The sequence below is a fragment of the Dromaius novaehollandiae genome, chromosome 10, assembly GCF_036370855.1.
Source record: "Dromaius novaehollandiae isolate bDroNov1 chromosome 10, bDroNov1.hap1, whole genome shotgun sequence".
NCBI classification, from domain to species: domain Eukaryota; kingdom Metazoa; phylum Chordata; class Aves; order Casuariiformes; family Dromaiidae; genus Dromaius; species Dromaius novaehollandiae.
The window spans coordinates 24225423-24243371 of record NC_088107.1 but is presented as its reverse complement, the minus strand read 5'-3'; the positions used below and the strand labels follow the sequence as shown (position 1 = coordinate 24243371).

At 46.1% G+C, this 17949-nt stretch overlaps 1 protein-coding gene and 2 long non-coding RNA genes across 10 annotated transcripts in view; 2 read left to right on the top strand and 1 right to left on the bottom strand.

Annotated features, from left to right (window-relative positions):
- LOC112992289 (uncharacterized) overlaps positions 1 to 5713 on the top strand; it is a 121911-nt gene extending 116198 nt beyond the window's left edge. For both annotated transcript variants that reach the window (XR_010390818.1, XR_010390817.1), the window contains 3 exons: positions 207 to 335; positions 445 to 619; positions 1374 to 5713. This is a non-coding gene — a long non-coding RNA (uncharacterized LOC112992289). The remainder of the gene's footprint in view (positions 1 to 206; positions 336 to 444; positions 620 to 1373) is intronic.
- A 5019-nt stretch (positions 5714 to 10732) lies between these two features.
- On the bottom strand, positions 10733 to 13265 carry LOC135329378 (uncharacterized). Its single transcript, XR_010390819.1, has 2 exons — positions 12728 to 13265; positions 10733 to 11175 (listed from the first exon to the last, which is right to left on the bottom strand). It is a non-coding gene; the product is annotated as an uncharacterized LOC135329378 (long non-coding RNA).
- NEO1 (neogenin 1) overlaps positions 11663 to 17949 on the top strand; it is a 216225-nt gene continuing 209938 nt past the window's right edge. For 4 of the 7 annotated variants that reach the window (XM_064517638.1, XM_064517637.1, XM_064517634.1 and 1 more), the window contains exon 1: positions 11664 to 12147. In XM_064517638.1, the coding sequence (XP_064373708.1) occupies positions 12030 to 12147 (118 nt within the window). In that variant the 5' untranslated portion in view covers positions 11664 to 12029. Of the gene's footprint in view, positions 12148 to 17949 lie in introns of all 7 variants that reach the window. The other 3 variants (XM_064517635.1, XM_064517632.1, XM_064517636.1) reach the window with 1 other exon arrangement.

Below are 17949 nucleotides of genomic sequence, written 5' to 3'. Positions count from 1 at the left end.
CCCCATACATTTAACAACGCATTTCTTTGGTGAAAGATGCCCATAGAAGATGCCCACACTCAGTGCTGACTTAGGGCAGTTTCACTCACTTCTGCCCATTTTGAGAGTCTGCTTTTAGCTTTTCTATTGGGGCTAATTATCACTGTTCCTAACACTTAACGATAACTGCACAACTTAAAATGAATGACTATCCCTTTATCTTTCAGGCTGTGGTTTGCTCATCTGCTGCAGTGTCGCCCCACTTGGCCCGGGCCCGTGAAACATTCTGAACGGGGATTTGTCCACGCTGACCGCTGTGTCAGCACACGCTTGCGGTCCTCTGTCTTCTCCCGAAGGTGGGGACCGATTTCTGGTGCTCGCCCTCTGGGTTCGGGTCCACGGGCTGTTTGCTGGCATGAGTGCTCTTGAACTCGCAGAACTCTTTCCGGCCCCCTTCTGTTGCAGTATTTTGGATCACTGGATCTGCCTTCTCTCAGTCAGCTTTAGTCTGGATGCGGTGACTTTCCAGTGCTGTTTAACAGATTCACGGACCTCAGCCCACAGCTTGAAAGGCGGTCTGCAAGTCAGCTGCTGTGCTGCAGTAGATCCAGTACTGGACTTGTTCATGCCCACATTCACTGTGAGTCAAAAATCTACTTTTCAGTGATTTGTCTCAAAACCTAGTTATGATCTGATTTCTTATATGAGTTCAATTAGCCTTTCAGCACTGCAAATCAGCTATTGAGGTTAGAGAATCATAGAGCTTTCTAAGCTTACTCCTTCTTTACATGCATGATATCTGTCATTTTTATGCAAAGTGCAAGATTTCTTGCATTTGTCACTATTTACATAGTACATATTGTTCACCTGAGTCAGCTGAAAGTTAGCAAAACTTTTCATGTGTCAAAACTGGCTGTAGCCAGGCACAAGACTAACTTCTGCTTCTTTCTGGATTGGAAACTGCTCAGAATAAGACCCAGGCACAAGACTAACTTCTGCTTCTTTCTGGATTGGAAACTGCTCAGAATAAGACCTTTGCCTCACTTAGTGTCTGAGTTCTCGCTACTCCCTTCCTGCAACAGGAGCCGGTGCCCAGCACGTGCTCCTTCGGGAGCCTCCTGGGGCACAGGACCCCGTGAACAATTGCATTTGCCAGAAATAGTATGCAGTGGTTAAAAGAAAAGAGAAGATGAGAATAGGAGTTTTATGTGAAGGGATTTTTTTTACTGATATCCTTCATTGGTGCTTTTTTACAGCTTTGTTTTTAAGCTAAGCATAATACCTGAGCTCTGTTCTTTAATAAAAACACATACATTAACAGCAGTAGTAGCAGTAAACATCAAAAGCATGTCAGTAATACTATACCTTGTCTTCTCCTGCTCTGCCTTCTCCAGAAGTAGTACTTCCTAGAATGACCCGGCAGCTTGAGAAGTAGCGGCTCGCTGCGGATATTGCAACGGCAACCCCAGCAGGGCCAGATGACTGTTACCTGATATCTGGTGAGTGGGCTAGAGGTCAGAAGGAAAAAGCTGGACTACCATTTGTGAGCATGGTTTAGACAAAGCTAACAGATCATGAAGCGAGCGTCAGCCTGAAAGAGGGTTTTAGAGGCAGATTGCAGCCATTTGGGGCTAGAAAAACATTAGATTCGTGAGAAAGCTTTTCTTCCTCTGTCAAATATATCTTATTTGGTACCTGCCTCAGAGGGCTCTCATCTGAAAAATGCCATTTCTTCTCTTTGTAGAATGTAAATGTTCATTCCAGATGATATAGATTTCTCTTCCTCAATTTCTTTTCAGCACTCACTGTATGTTTTTGAATGTGGAATCAGAGCCTTTTTGAGAAATGAATTCCTTGTTGAATACATGCACTTTTATACTTTCAGAAATGAAAGGTACTTCTGATAGCCTGAACCTCTTTCTCTCCGAATTCCCCATTTTTAGCAATGGAAGTTGGTTCCAAATACCTAAATTCTCTCCATTTTTTGGTAGTGAACTGTTTTAGCTGAATGCCTGTGGAGTGTGAAGGCATCTTCCTTTTATGCAAAACGTACACTACTTGTACAGTCTATGAGTATCTTCCCTCCAGGCTTCCCTGCCGGCATGTTGCTCATGCTTTGCTGAAGGAGGATGTGCCATTTCAATCCTTGGTCCTTCTAAGAGCATTCCCAAAAAACGTGTATTAGTGGAGGAGGACGTAGGTGGAGCAACACAGCTGTGCACCATTTTCTTACAATGTGGTAGCTGTTAACTAGGATGTGGATTAGATGGACCTTCATCATGCAGACCGTCACATCTTTTCAGGCAAGGCACATGACTGCCAACAGGCAGTGATTTTCAAAAACCAATGATCTCGGGTGGTATAAACTAGTGACCTTCTTTAGTTGTGTGCAGTTCCTTTTGCTCCGTTCCGTATTTCTGAATCTCTTTGTGTGTCGCCTGGGCACAAAGTAACATTCTGACCTCTTTGAGGCTCATTCCATATTTTTTAGAATCAATAAACTTCAAATGCAGTACCAGAAATACCAACTAGTCAGTAAGTCCAGTCAAGTTACGTTAGAAGTAAAAGCAGTGTGTTGTAAGGGCAACATTTTCTTAAGGAACTGCTATTCAGGCATATTTGTTGTTTCAATTAGCCTGATTTAGTGGCTCAGTAAGGGGGCTGCAGCCTGTAGCAGCCAAATTACTCAGACTGTAATTTGATTTCTAAAGCTGCCATTCAGGTACTAAGGAAACAAAAAGATGTGGTAAAACCGCACTGTGACAGCAGATGTACAGACCCTGATGCGCTTAATGTGCAGTATATCTGTCAGGAGGATACAAGGGTTCACGGCATGATCACCCGCATTTCACATCCCATCAGAGTTGCATGTTTTGCTCTCCTGGCTTTGATCGTCGGTCCCTGGGGAGGGGCATGGAAAGGTGGTAGAATGGTGGTGTTTTTTTGGAACTGCTGCCCTGAAGGGATGTTTAAACAAAAAAAGAAAGTAAAATTAATGTGTGTGGAAAGTGCCAGACTGACAGCCTTAGCGAGTGAAACACTACCTATTTGAAGGCTACCCACGTTTTATCTGCTAGAGCTGTCAGTATAGTACCATCCCTCCGCATGAAATGTATTCTTTTCTGTTTAAACTGTCCCTTGTTTCTCTAAATTGCTCAGTCCTGCATCCGAGAAAGATTCAGACAGTACTAATGGGGGTAAGGAGTTGGGCTGCTGAAAACTAGGAAGAAATGCTGGCAAGTTTGCCCTCTCTTTTGGAGATACTTAGAATTTGCAAGAGGCTAGAAATGATTTAAAAATAAAATTTATGCAGAATGATGTGAAGCATAGCTCTGCTTTCAAACTGGAAACTGTTGGGAACAGAAGCTTGTTTCTCTCCTTAGTAAATCAGGGCTTATCCATGTTGTAACTCTTTGGAAAGAGACCTCCATGCTCTCTTCTTAAGAGCTACATAACCAAGATCTTGTCCAGATATCTGCAGCATAGAGAGGTGCTGCAGAATGGCTCCCTGGCTTTCTTGGTAGGAGGGTGCAACAGTTTGGATCTTGCCGATAGAAATGAAGATAACCACGTAAACACTAACAGCAAAGTTTGAATCTTAACATCTGAATTATTCCAGCTGAGTCCATTTAAAAGCTGCCATTCTTATACTCAGAAAAAAAGTAAGCTGGGAGACTTTGGTTTCCTCTGCTACTCCGTTACCCTTGAACATGCTTCTTTGTCAATCTGTGCTCCTCAGGCAGCATGCAAGCTGCTTATTTTGGAAGAGACTGTTTTACCCTGTTTCTCCATATTTGACGCATAATGTAGAAACTCATCTCCATCCTACAGGTTGGGCACTTTGGGAGATGCCATGATCAGCTGCTGTTTAGATCATGTGGCAGGAAGTCACGGAGAAAAGAGAAGTCCTCCAGGACTCCAGATATCCTTCAGAGCTTGGAGAGTAGAAAACCTAATCTAAATGTGGTCTTGGATCTGTTGCTTTTTGGCACTGGTAACAAGATATTTAATTTATTGGATATACAGAGAGTCAAATTAGGTCCCTGCAGTGTTATGCATAGGTAAATTTACATCTATAACCCCACAGTACAATCTTCAAAGCTTCTGATACATGAATCTGAAGATCTTTTCTAAGAAGTTGAATTTTACAAGTATTTGAGCTTCTCCCTTTTTCAGATGCCGTAGTAAAAATGAAGTAGTCCAATATCCGTTCCATGAAAAATCTACTCCATTTATAAGAAATTCCCTCACAGTATTTGAAAGGGTGATGAGGTTTTGAGGAGCATTCCAGGAGGAGGAAGTGGAGCCAAAACTCTTGACTACTTTAAAGGGCTGCCTGAGAAGAGTATGAACAAGATGGTTGCCCATTGCAGCTCTCTCCCTGTCAGGCTCTCTCCCTGTCCAGATCTGTCATCTGATGTTCTGCAGATCATCCTCCCTGCCTTCACTACATCTGCTGTTTATTAAAAACTGTGTTCCTGGCTTAGATGTGAACCCGCACACTGAATGCCCCATCATCCTAATGATGTGTGCCATTGGTTTTGAACTATTCTATTAGTGGACTGAGGCAATTTTGCTGATATTTAACGTTTTGTCCCAGCATTCTAAAACTTCTCTTTGCCTCCTGTTTCCCCCGTTTAAAACAGGGATACCTTCACCAGTATTTTCAAAGAGGGGCTCCTGGAACTATTCTATATGTATATTCAGTTTCAGACACCTAAAGCAGTAGCCTGAGGTACAAGGCAGCCATGGCTGACCTCCAGTACCACAGACATCTGTGGGAGCTGCCGGTGTTGACACGGGCATCAAATCTATCTAGTCTCAAGTTTTTTGCGTCAGACTTGCTCATCTAGCTCTGGCTGATCCATTTGTATCTCACGTGCTGGCAATTTGGCTGCATCTCTCCTCTTCCAGGACTCCACAAAGCAAGTGCAGCTGATCCACCCCCTGACCACTGGATGGGTGTCAGAGCTGGAGGGAGCCTACAGGGCAGTGTAGCCACCAGGAAGGTGCCTTAGCCTCTTCTCTCATGTGAGTGCAGTGTGTATGGCGGGGGGTGTTGGGGCAGGTGGACTGGAGCAACTGCCATATGCAAAGGAGGAGGGGAATTAAGGATCCCAGCCATATGGCCCAACACATCAGCCTAATCGGTAAGGTAACAAAAAAAGGTATATATGTTTTCCAGGCATCCCCTGCTGCTGTTCTGAGATTGTTTCTCTGATTTCCCTTCCCCAGAGGCAAAGGACTGGTATGGTTTCTTTGTGCTAAGTATCAGTTCTCTTCCTTTTGTTTTAGCCTTTCTCCTCTCTCTTTTTTTTCCTCTCCATTTTGGCCTGCTCTCAGGTGGCAGCAAACTCACTTCCCTGCCTTTGCTGGCATGATCGTAGGAGAAAATGTGATAGTGTGGACACAGCACTGAAGCAGGAGAACTCAAGAGGTGTGAAATTTGTCTTCATCGCAGACCTGCTGCACTGCCTTTGGTGACTCGTAACACCTTTCCGTGGTTCTGTTTCCCTCCTAACTTCCTGCCAGTCTAACCTCCTAGACCAGAAGCTCTCTGGGGCAAAGACCTGCTTTTACTGTGTGATCATGCAGTGTCTAATACAATAGGTCCCAACCTCAGGTAAGACCTTTAGATACTCCCATTATATGAATGAGAACAAGATTGTTTGTGTCAGTAATTAACATTCTTGTGGGATTGTTGGAAATGCTTTGGGATAAACGCTGCCTGGAATCCTTGTCTGGCTTATGTGTTTTTTAAGCTGCAGAGAAGGCTCATCCTGTTCACGTGAGCGGGCATGGACCATCTGTCCCTTCTCTTATTGTGTGCACAAGAAGTCTTTCTGTCCAAAAAGAGTTGCAATACCTCAGTGAGAAGCTGGACACTGGAAAAGTGTCTGGTTGCTAGTGGGGAGGAAGAATGGAGACTCAGTTATCAGTGTGTCTCCAGTAATGATTTCAGCTGAGAACAAAAACTATATGATAAACACCAAAACAGAGAGAGAAAAATACCGAACTAAGGGTCAGTGATAATGTTGTGAATGTCTTTGGCACAGCGACATCCCATGACAGGCTTCCAGAGATGAAATCTCACTCTGGTTACATGGATAGCAAAACTCCCATTGACTGCAATATCATCAGGCTTTCCCCTTGGAGTTACCTGGATTTCTCTGCTTCTGAATGCCCAGGTAGCCACATTCCACATCATTATGCACATTCTGATAATACATACATTATTCTTTCCTTTAAAGAGTGGATTAGATTTGGTAATCCCTGCATTTTGGATTCGAGGTTGCCTCTATCTGCATTTGAAATCTTTGAATAAACAAACATTGGATTAGACCTCAACAGCTCCTCTGCTCAGCAACTGAAGCCATTAAAAGCATTTCACACCAACTACTCTGCTCTTATTTCAGACTCCCTATTAGACACTGACTCAAGCTAAGGAGCTCAGTCTTCCTTTACAAAACTTGCCAGGGCACTAACCTTAGTTATTGGAATGTCTGCCTCAGTTTATGACCTTCCCTGACTGCAGTGAGGAGTTGGAATTGTCTAGCTGTTGACCTCAGGAATGACACAAGTATGTGCTGGGGTTAGAGGGCTTTTGGCGAGTGGCCCACTAACCTAGAATTTGCTTTGCAAAGTCATGAGGATGACTTTTAACCTCAAAGCAGTTTGCCAAACCACACCTGTGACCAATACATATGAAAAATGAAAAAAAATCGGGTCCCTACTGAATGATGAAAGAGAGCATACCTTGCTGGGCACTGTGATGCTAGGAGCAGTGTGGGGACCTATGCTGGCTTCATCAAACATGGGTCATCACTGTCAGAAGCCTGTGGCTGTAGTTCATACCTCATACGCAAGGGAGGCAGCACAGCTGATTAAACGGAAGGTCAACATCTCGTAGCTGTAAGTCTTAGACATAATGAGTCAAATCTTTATTTGTACTGCAGCCCCTTTCTACCCCAAAGTTACCTTAACCAGCTGCTGGAGGGTGCCAGTAAAGGGAGGTTCTCTGGATAATGGAAAACTGGTGGAACAATTGTGTCACCTCTCATCCTGCTGAGCAGCAGAGAGATCAAGATCAGAAAGATGGACTTGAGTGCCACTAAACAGTTGACTCCTAGCTTCAAGACCCTTCTCGTGGGCAATAGATAACCCAGTGCATCTTAGAGCAGCTCTGAAGTGGCTCCAAGTCTCACCAGGAATCAGAAAGGTTCTGTGCTAGCCTCGGGCCTGAGGAGTCACAACAGTTCAGTGAAGTTGCCTTTGTTCCATAACCGTGCTTCTACACCAGAAAAAGATAGGCTGGTTTGAAATATGAAGCACTTGAAGCAAAAAAGCAAAATTATAATCACTGGAATTAAGATCCTTCTCTGAATCTCTCTCTGGAGAATACTGTCGGTCTCCACTGCTTATGCAGACTCCCAAATAAGGTAAATTTTGAATTTAGAACTATACAATGTCAACATTTGAATGACAGTATTAAATCTTGGCTATAAGGCTTAAAAATCTCCAAGAGAAGAAAAACACTTTGTCCACTCAACCATGTAACAATGGCTGTGGTAGATAAGGTATATATATTGTCTCCAACTATTAAAGGGTGGTGGAATCACTTACACACGTGTATTATATGTTTGCAGTCTAAGTTCTTTTTTTTAATTATTCAAGAGTTTAAAAGTTAAGAAATGCCAGCATTATGGTGGCCTGTGCAACCGTAATTTGTTCTCTTTTGTGCATTTGCATTATGATACACTATTTAATTGTAATTAGCTCACATGCTGTTCTTTCAACAGGTTCCCTGCCTCACTCATTGTACAGAATAGACTGTGCTCACTAAGTAATAATTTTATTTTCTCTTCGCTGTTCACTATGTGGCCCATGCTTTATTTACAGCATGCTATTCAAATATTGTTCTGAAGACAGATTTATTCTTTTCCTCCTGGGCCTTTCTGCGATACTCATCACTGTGATGTGAGTGCTTCACAAAGTCTAATTCATTTTCTCCAACACAGTTGTGAGAACTAGTATTACCCCTATTTTATGGATGAGGAATTGAGGTATACCAAGAGAATGGTAAAAAAAAATTATTTTAATTTTAGATGTCCAATTACGAATACTTCTGATTTTGTCAGAAAATACAACATGGCAAAGCATCTGATTTAGTCAAAGTTAGTAAATTCTCATTTGCTGCAGTTACATGTGTAAGTGCTCTTCACTTCTGCAAATCAGACTTCAAAATGTCAAATCAGGCACCTAGGAAATGAAGATTACACAATTAGTGCATCACTGTGAAAGCTCGGTTTTAAGCACTGTGCTTTGCATTGTATAGGCGTTGTGAGGCAGAAGCCCCTTCCTGCAGCAGCAGTCACCCACCTTAGTCATGCCAGGATGGTTTCTTCTGCTGCACCTCCTTGCAAGGAACATAAAATAACTGCATCTAATTTTTATAGTAAATTAAGTGGAAGTTGTTTAGGCCCTTACCTGTGTTGCTTGACCTTGCTTCATCGTCTGAGCCAGACATATCCTTTCGCACTGGCAACCTTTATTCTGGTGTTTCATAACTTGGGGGTGTTTCACTTTGCAGCCTAACTAATGTTCTTTTAATGTTGTTTTCCATGTGCATTTCTCGTCCATTTAGAGATAACCTAACCCCCCCAGCAGTTTAATCTTGTGTTGTTACAGTGACATCCATGTGGGCCACCAGCAATGTGGAACCTTACTGCAAATGAGGAATCTAGTAGTTTGCTAGCAGCACTAGGAGAGGACCAGATACATTCTCAGTGTATTTCAGATATTTGGTGTCTGTGGAGACATGACAGTGTTCCAGGCAGTCTTCATCCCTTTTCCTAAATCCTCCTCTGTTTTCTTTCCCGTGCTCTGCCTCCTGTCCTTGGTTGTGTGTTATTCCCACACCTATAACCCTGTCTCTAGGGAACTCCCACGGCCCGTTGCCCTCGCTGCACCTCGGGGTCCTGCTCCAGCTCTCTCATCTCATCTCTTTGCCCAGCGAGGTCTCTTTCAGCCCTTAGCTCAGTAACACGCTGGTCTTGATTCCCTGTCCTTCTCCAGGTAATTCTGGTTTTCTCCCATTTCCAGTCTGTTTTCAGTCTTCTCCCTACCCACTGGCTTCCAGACGCTCCCTGCTGATGAGGTTCGCTCTGTCCCTCCCCAGCAGACCCCGTTTCCCCTTCCAACTCCTGGTTCCCTCTCACCGCCCCGGAGAACCTGGCTCCCTCCAGATCCTCCGTGCCTGCCAACTTGCTCTTCCCCCATCCAGTTCTTGCCCCCGCTGCCGGTTCCTCCGCGAGCGTCCTGCTCGGAGCTGCCCGGGCAGCAGCGTGGACGGGACGGACGGGTTCCCCGCGCCCCGCCATACCTCCCGCCTCGGCGCCGTCCAGGGCTCTGCAGGCCCGGCGGCGGCTCCCACCGCCCCGGGCTGCGACACGCTCCCTGCGGAGAAACCTCCGCGGGATTACAGCCACCGCTGAGCGCCAGCGGGATCTCCAGTCGGTTTTTACGTGGCAGTTTTTGCGGGAGCGGTAGCAGTAACGTCTCGGACAAAAAGGCCATTCTCGTTTTCAGACTTGAAGATCCTGTTTCAAAGCGAAACATTTTCCTCTGACCTGACAGATGAAATGATAGAAGAAGTTTTTTAAATTTAACCGGAGGTATGAACCAGACACTTAAATTTCAGCACAACAGTTAGTCTGGCAATACTAAAAGTGGCTGAAGACAGGATTTAATGATGGGAATTGCTAACCAACTTTAACATTAATTAGCAATAGCAATTCTGCTTTTAATCAGTGCTTCCATTTTCAGTAAAAATTATTACAGTTCACTGCTGGTAATCCTCCTGGCATATCAGATATCCGTGTAACTAGGCAAGCAATCGTATGGAGAAAACCAAACATCCTTGCCTTCCGAGCAGGTAATTATTCATCATTGTGAAAGTGCTCCAGGATATTTTTAGTGGAGGACAAAACTCCAGTTTCCTAACAGAAACACTGAACAAATTTATAGAAGAATGAAACAAGAAAAATGCCGCAGACAACTGGGTTAGCTGATACTTTGTAGTAATGCTAACACTGAAGTAGCATCCTGCACATTGCTGCATGCATATGTGCAGATAAATGCACACCTGCATTTTGGCGCACTGTGAAGTGCGTCAGCCTTCTGATTCACAGGAAAGCCTCCAAACAGACAAACTTGCAAATCCCACTACATCAGGAATAAATTGCACAGGAATATAAGGATGCCTGTGTTGAGAGGGACACCCTTACCACATGTACGGCAGTTCATCCAGGTAAACAACAAACTTTCTTAGAAGTTGGCCTCAGTTCCTTAGCAGGAATGCTTTCTGCAACAAAATATTTTGAACCAGTTTGAAAACGTTTTGTGATACAAGCACGCATCTGGGGGATCGTACCCAAGTTAGCCGTGTTTCACGTCTTGTAATGCCCCAGGGGAATGGCTGTCTCATGATTACCCCACCACCTCTCCAGCCTTGGTGTTACATAATTTATGTAGTGAAATAGACAATTCAATTAGTCAATAAGGACATGAGGAGTGGCAATAGCATGCATATTCTAAAAAAAATATAATTTCGTGAGGAAGAAGCTGAGATGGAAAAATACAAGGCTACATTTCATATGATTAATGAAGGAGGAATGTATATTTATAGTTCTTATTGTGTTCTTTGTAAGGACACAAGATGCAACAGTGAGAATAAAACTGGCTGGTAATGATGCAGCATTCAAATGATTTTTATTTGAATGGCAAATGCTGTATAAAACTAATTACCCCCAGGAGGATGAAAATACATTTCATTTGCCTTTTCAAAGTATGTTTAGTCTTTTCTTCTCATTTATCTATCTTTTGGTTTGTTGAGAAACATGATTACTACAAAAGTCAACATCCAGTATTTAGCAGCAGAGTCCCCCCCCCAAGGAACAAGTTTCTGCAAGTTAGTATTTTTACAAGATTTGGGAATTTCTTTTCAGTAGTTCTTAAGGCAGGATTACTGTGTCTCCCGGCAGGTTCCCAGCAACACATAGCGCAATTACTCCTTGTTTTGCAGCGACTCATCCGACCAACCAAATTTGCAAGAATCGCCAAGCTGGCAGTTGGTAATTGCTGTTTTTGCACGTCTTCTTGCCTTGTAACGTAGGCAGATTATGCAGTCGTATTGTGCTTCGGGTAAGAGAGGGGGGAAAAAGAAGTTTATTTCGGTTAAACACCAGACACTTCATCGCGCCGTTCCCAGCCCGGGCCACCTGCAGCACCCGCCGGACCAGCGCTGCGGGCGGCCTGCGGACCGTCACCAGGCGCCAAGCGCGAGGCCTCCTTCCGCGCCGCCGCCGCGCTGCTACTCGAGGCCCCGCGCCAAGGAGCGGGGCGACCCCCCAGGCCCCCGCGCACCCCCCGCGCCCCGGGGGCGGCTCTCAGCGCCAGGAGCCGCCGGGGCCCGGCCCGGCCCGGCCCCGCTCCGAGGCGCCCCAACGGCCGCGCCGCCTCGTGCCGCCCGTCCCCGCCGGGGGGGAGGGGGGCGGCGGCGCTCGGCGGGCGCGCGCACGCGCACCTGGCGCGGGGGTCGGTCGTCGCGGGAGGGAGCGCGTGCGCGGCGCTCGCCCCGGGAGCGGCGGGGGGAGGGGGGGGAGCGCGCGGGGCGCATGCGCGCGGGGGGCGGGCCGGTGGGTGGGAGCGAGGGGGAGGAGCGCGCGCGGCGGGCGCCCCTCTGGCTCCGTGCGAGGGAGCCGCGGAGCCCGGCGCTGGGACCGGCCCGCGATGGAGTGAGCGCGGCCGCTCGCTCGCTCGCTCCCTCCCTGCCCGCTCGGCGGCCGCGCTCCGGGGAGGCCGCGCGTCCCCCCCTCCCCGCCGGGCTCCCGGCGCCCGCTGAGGACCAGCCCCCTGCGCAGGGTGCCGCAGGGGCGCAGCGCGGCGGCCGAGGAGCGCGGAGCGCGGCCGGGGCGGCCGGCAGGCAGGAGCAGCCCCCGGGGGAGGGGCCGGCGCTGGGTGCCCGGCTGCCGGGCGCGGGGAGCGGAGCGATGGCGGCGGGGAGAGCCCGGCGGCTGCTCGGCTCCCTCTGGATCGCCCTCCTGCTCCTCGGGCAGCCGGGCCCGGCCGGCGCCGCCGCGCGCAGCAGCTCGCAGAGCCTCCTCGCAGGTAAGGAGCCGGGCGAGCCCTGTCAGCGCCGGGCGCTGGGGGGCGGCGGCGGCGCGGGGGGCGGCGGGCCGCGGCTCCGCGAGCGCGCGCCGGAGCCGTCGCTGTCGCCGTTGCGGGCGGCGGTTGGGGCGCGCGGCGGAGCCCCCGCGGCAGCGCGGCGGGGGGCGGCGGCGGCGGCGCCCGCAGGTGCCGCCGCGCGGGGCGGCGCGAGGGAGGTGCGCGGCGGCGGTGCCCCGCTCCGCGCTCGTGCGAGCCGGGCAGCCGCGGACACGTCGCGTGCGCCCGTAGAGGCCACCGCGCGCCCCGCCGGCGGCCGTGCCCGCTCCCCGGGAGCCACCTGAAGCCGCTGCCGGCAGCGCGCGTGGGGAGCCGCCGCGCCGCCTGCGCTCCGCGGGCACGAGCGGGCTCTGCCCGAGCTGGGACCCCGGGCCAGGGCTGCGGAGACCGCCGGGACCCCACCGGAGGGACGGTGGCAACCTGTGGAGGGAGGGGAGCTCGCCGGGGAGCTGTGCCCTCGTACCCCGGGAGCCGCCCGGCAGCGCTTCACCGCTGTCGTTCTCGCACCTTTTCCCATTGTTACCTTGAACGATCCCTTTCTGACTCCTGGTTCTTTGTGGGCTCCAGAACCCGTCAGCTCCTCCAGGCGAAGCATGCTGCGCGCGGGAGGCAGCCCTCTAAAACGGCGCTTGCAAAGACTGATCAGTTCGTACTGCAGACCGCTCTACGGGTTTGCAGTCATGTCAGCTGCTTGTTTTGCAAAACGTTGGCTTAGGAGAAGTAACTTTTTTCCCTCCTTGTCAGCAGTAGGCTGCCGTAATAGCTGAATCTTGTCATGAACGCTGGGAATTTCTTTTTTAAATACTCCTCTGTAGCTTGCATCCTGGTATTTGTAAGGAAAGGTTGGTGTGAGTGGAATTGGAAAAACTGGTCCAAATGGGTGGTGTTTAATAACTCATAAGTGAGTGTGATTAAGCTCTGATATTACATGATACTATTGTTCTGTTTCCCATTAGGCTGAAACGTGCATCCTAGTTATCAGCTTAGGCTCTCCTGATGTAATCACGTATGCTGACTCCTGTTGACAGGGAATATATTTATCCTTTTAAGCGATACAAGTTTTGCAGATTACAGATCTGAAGCAAGATTTTTTCTTTTCCTTCTTTTGGAAAATGCGATACTTAGGTTCAAAGATCTACAGAGTGTGTGTAGTAGTTACTTTTCTGATGTGTAAAATCTTACCAGGGAATGATTCTTTTCCAGTATTCATTGTTCTGCTCTCAGCTCACTGTAGTTATAGTGGTGCTGGTTGTTCTTTGCTGCTTTAACAAAAGATATCCTTTACGGTGTCCAAAAATGGAATTGATAGGTGAACTTTTGTCCATTGAAGTCAAATGTCTAAATTAAGTCAGCAAGGGGGGGATATAGTGCTGAAATACACAAAATAAAGCATTCACTGAAGCTGACTTTTTTTCAGAATGGGAAGTTAAAAGTACGGGTGCAGGAATTCTGGAGGTTCTGGTGTACCCTGCTCTCCCCCCTTTCCTCATATGTAGAAGGAGCTTTTGTGCCATATTGATGTCCCATCCCATTTCATCCATGCTTAGGACCAGACCCCATGTTGCCCTAACTCAGAGTGTTTAATCAAAGAGGGAATCAAAGCAAGTAATCAAAGAGGGAGAGGCTCTTGTGATTCTTTGTCTCAATGAATATTTAATATTTCGTGCAGAGTGGATGAACTTTATCCTAATTCCCCCTACTTTCTAACTGATTTTTCTAGTGTCTTCTTTATTTAAATATGGGATGTTCCACTTCCAAATACTTTCATATTTGGCAGGTGGGAGAGGCACGCTTGAGGCCCTGCTGGTGGCAGAGGGACCAGGATGCGGGTGCTCCATGCACACGTGCAAGTGCTGCCCTTTGTGTTTTTAGAGGCCAGGGTGGTAGCGCTGTCTTTACGCCGAGGGTTGTGTGGAGCCTGATCTTAGATGTGCCCTGAAGATTCTTGTCCGACCAGAGAGGTGCAGGATATCCTAGTCCACGCATCCGGGTGGAGGTTAGGTGCGAGGCTGGTGGCTCAGCAGGCCAGGACTGAAGTGCTTCTCGCTGTGTCCAGAAGGAGTAAAACTTTAATGTAAACAATGCTTGCCTTTTCGCATTGATAAAAATGGTACAGATGAGCAGAGGTTACAGATCTGGATGCCTGTGTTCTTTTATGTAGCCCTGAATGTTTGATGAGTGACATTTGATCCTATCTATAAATAGCCAGTCGCTGCTCTGAAGAAGAATCGAGCGCAGTTGAATTATTTTAGGAAAAACCTATATAACTTCGAGCAGTTATTTGTGTCTCTGTAATAGTAATCTGTTCCCTGCACGTCTACTTGGTTGCTTTGTATATAAGATAAAATGAGACATTTACCTTGGAATAAAACAAAAAAACAGTAGTAAGGAACAAGCATCACCTGAAGCTAAATCCTGCCTCTTGTAGCCATTTGAAACTGACCTCAGATTAATGTAAAAGCTTTGATCTAGATGGAATTACATTGTTAAGAATAAAACTGAAGTTGGTATAAACTTTCTTTATTACTAGAAAGGCTGTGATAAACTATATAGGCCATTAAGATTGCAAGTTAGATTATTCAGAAGCAGGAAGTTTGTTCTGTCCCTCCCTGGGGTTCTGGAAGCCCTTGGAATCAATACCTGTTCCTCCCTCAAGGGACAGGCTGGCAATGGGGGAGCTCCACAGTAAAATACAATTAGAAATGGGGAGGATCAAAGATGCGGAAGACTCCCAGAACTTAACAAGTGTCTTTAATAACATGTTGATTACAGGTCTTTAAAATTGGTACAGCGTATACTGCTGTAGATAGCATGCTTCTTCTAAGGTGTTTGAGTAGTGTAATAAAGGCAAAAAGGGGTGGGAGTAATAGACCTTTCAGGTTACTGAGAAGTGTAAGGTTTTTGCTTGTTTTGGTTTTGTATGTGCTTCTTGATTATTTCTAAATATATCACCAGTTAAAAATACAGTACAAATATTCAGGTTTCAATTACATCCCAAGTCACTTAAGCACAGGACTCCAGTGGATATTCCTATTTCATATAAATACACTGTATGTCAGATTTGTGGTATTCTGGGTGTTGCGTACAATCTGATATAAGCAATTTGGTTGCTTATAGCTCCCGAGATATGCAGCCGCCAGCACCGCTTGTATGTATGAACAGGCCATAGCGGAAGGGTCTGCGGATGCCGGAGCGTGCACGGTGCGGGTGTGAACTATTGCGGTAATAATCTCTGATTGAGGCTCCCTTTCAGCGGGGTCGTGCTGATGCTTTGGTGCCTGTCCTCAGTTGCAAGGGCCTGAGCTGTGTATAGCTTCTGCAGTGCGAGTTTATTTGCTTTATTAGTTATCTCCTAACAGAATGAGTTGGCTTGCTTATGAACCTATGCTAATAAACTAACACTTCCACTTAAAATTTGAGATGTATGTACACATGTATGTATGTGAGATGTATATACTCACTTGTACTGACTATTTATCACAGTGAAACAGCAAACAAAAATGGAGGTACGCCTTTAAAAAGAGAAGTCACCTGGCCTAACTGTCTCCTGCTAATTTTTCAGCACAGTTTACAACTATTTGGTTATTCTTGATGATAAAGTGTCCTTCTGATTTGCAAGATGTTAAACCTTCAACAGAAGATCCTCAGAGAAATCTGGAAACTACTTAGACATTTTTTAAAAATAATAAGCTAGTCACCTTTTTGTGAGAGATTCTGGCTTAGACTTTAATATCACCTAATTTGTTTGCTGTGTTGCGAAGAAGAGGGTGATGAGGGGTGACTATTGGAGTGGAGTAGGAGTTTAAGAAGATCGCATCGAGCAGTATGACATGTTTCTTAACACTCACTTGCGAGTTATAAAAATGTGTGCAAGGTCAGGCTGGGTGCTGTGTACGAGTAGAAAGCAAATTCTTTGTACCAGCACTGGCTTGATGTGGAAATAATCTTCTATATAATATATATGCCAGTATGTTTGCAGCTTGTCTCTCTAAATATGCAGTAGTGGGTTTTTTTTTCAGTTTTACTTTAAAATGTTTATGAGGAGGTCTAGCTGAAATTCTTTCTATTAGCTGATTTTTTTAATGACTTTCCTGTAAGGAGTCTGTCCTGGTTTGGAGAAGTCAGCGAGGGGAAGTAGGCTTCCTGCGGCTTCTCTCTGAATCATTGGCCAGTGGAGACTTTTTCTGAAACAGATTTCAGTGGTGGCAGTATTATTCAAGGCCAAGATTAGTTTCTCATATGTTTAACTTAAATACTAGTTATAACTAGTATTTATTTACTTTTCTGTGACTGTTAAGACCTGGGAGTTCAAGCAGTAAAATATCAGAAGTCGTCGTTCGGTGTTTGGGAATGGTGGTCGGGGTGGTGATCTGCGCCTGGCCGGGGTGGCTCCCGCGCGGGCGGGCTGCTGCGGACGTGCTGCTTCGCGTTACCCTGCTGGAACACAGCTCTGCTCCTCGAATAAACTATACAATGCGCTGAGGATATTGATCTTAAAAAAAAAAAAAAAAAAAAGAAAAAAAGGGGGGGGGGGCGGGGAGGACTTCTTAATAGCAATAATGTCTCAGCACTGTGAAAACAGTAATATTTTCCTGATGGAAAGCTTTTGATTTAGTTCGTTCTCCAGTTAAGTTGCTAAGAAAGTGGTAATCCTGATTAATTCCATATAAATAAATAAGCACAATTTGTAGTTTATAGTTGTGGAGTTCTTAGAAAGACTCAAACCCCAGCTTTATACGATATATTAGGTGCTTTAAGTATTTTTTCCCTCATTTAATATACACACTGAAGAGGATATCTTAATTTTACAAAATAGACTATCAATTCATGATAAACATTTTTTGCATCAGTTAAAGCATTTTTTTTGCTAAAGAGGATCTTACCAAAGGGAACGAGGGAATAAGCAATGTTTTGTTGAATTTTTACTTCAGGATGCTTGAGGAGGAAGTGTTTGTGGTCACTGTCCTGTTCCTGTGGTTTACAGTAGTAATTTCTTCTTAGTTCATTTCTCCTATTTATGAAGATTTAATGTGGTGTATCTGCTAGGTCAGTGACCCAGGCTGTGTGAACTGTTGTTTTGTAATTTTGTTGTGTGCACACAGGCTGGGGAAGGTATGGTGGAAGTAACCTTAAAATTAGCATTGAAAGAAAACTGATGATATTCTGCTTGAAACGCCATTTAAAAATCATTACTTCTCGGTTCTGATATCTTTGTATCCCAAGAATCCTGTGGGAGACCGCTTGCCTAAACGTCTGTTGGAAAACTGCATGCGTAAGAATTATCCTGTGTGCATCCTTCCTGCTTGCAGACATTACTAATGCACACGAAGTCTTCTTGGGAGTTTGGCTAATTCCATGGAGTGAGTGAGGAGTGTGAAATGTTTGAGTTGGGTGGAATATGAAGAGAGATTTAATGTTTAATTGTTAATGAAAGTTATTTAATGCTGTGCTAACAATGATATTGCAGCTTTTTATTCTTCTATTCCTTGTGCGTTCTAGCTTGCGCTGTTACACAGCTAGAGATCTCCTGAGCTGCTAGGTTGCTTTAGAAATATTAAATTGCATATTAGAGAGATCTCTAAGATGTGCTGTTTTGCATACGTTAGCAGTGGGTTTTATTTGTCCTGAAGTAGTTTGTGCAGCTAACTTGACACTGGACACCAGTGAAGAACTTCACGTTATGCATGAGCTGAATTTTTTTCCTCTGCAGATTTTGCTCAGTTGATCTGCTTTTTCTTAATGCAT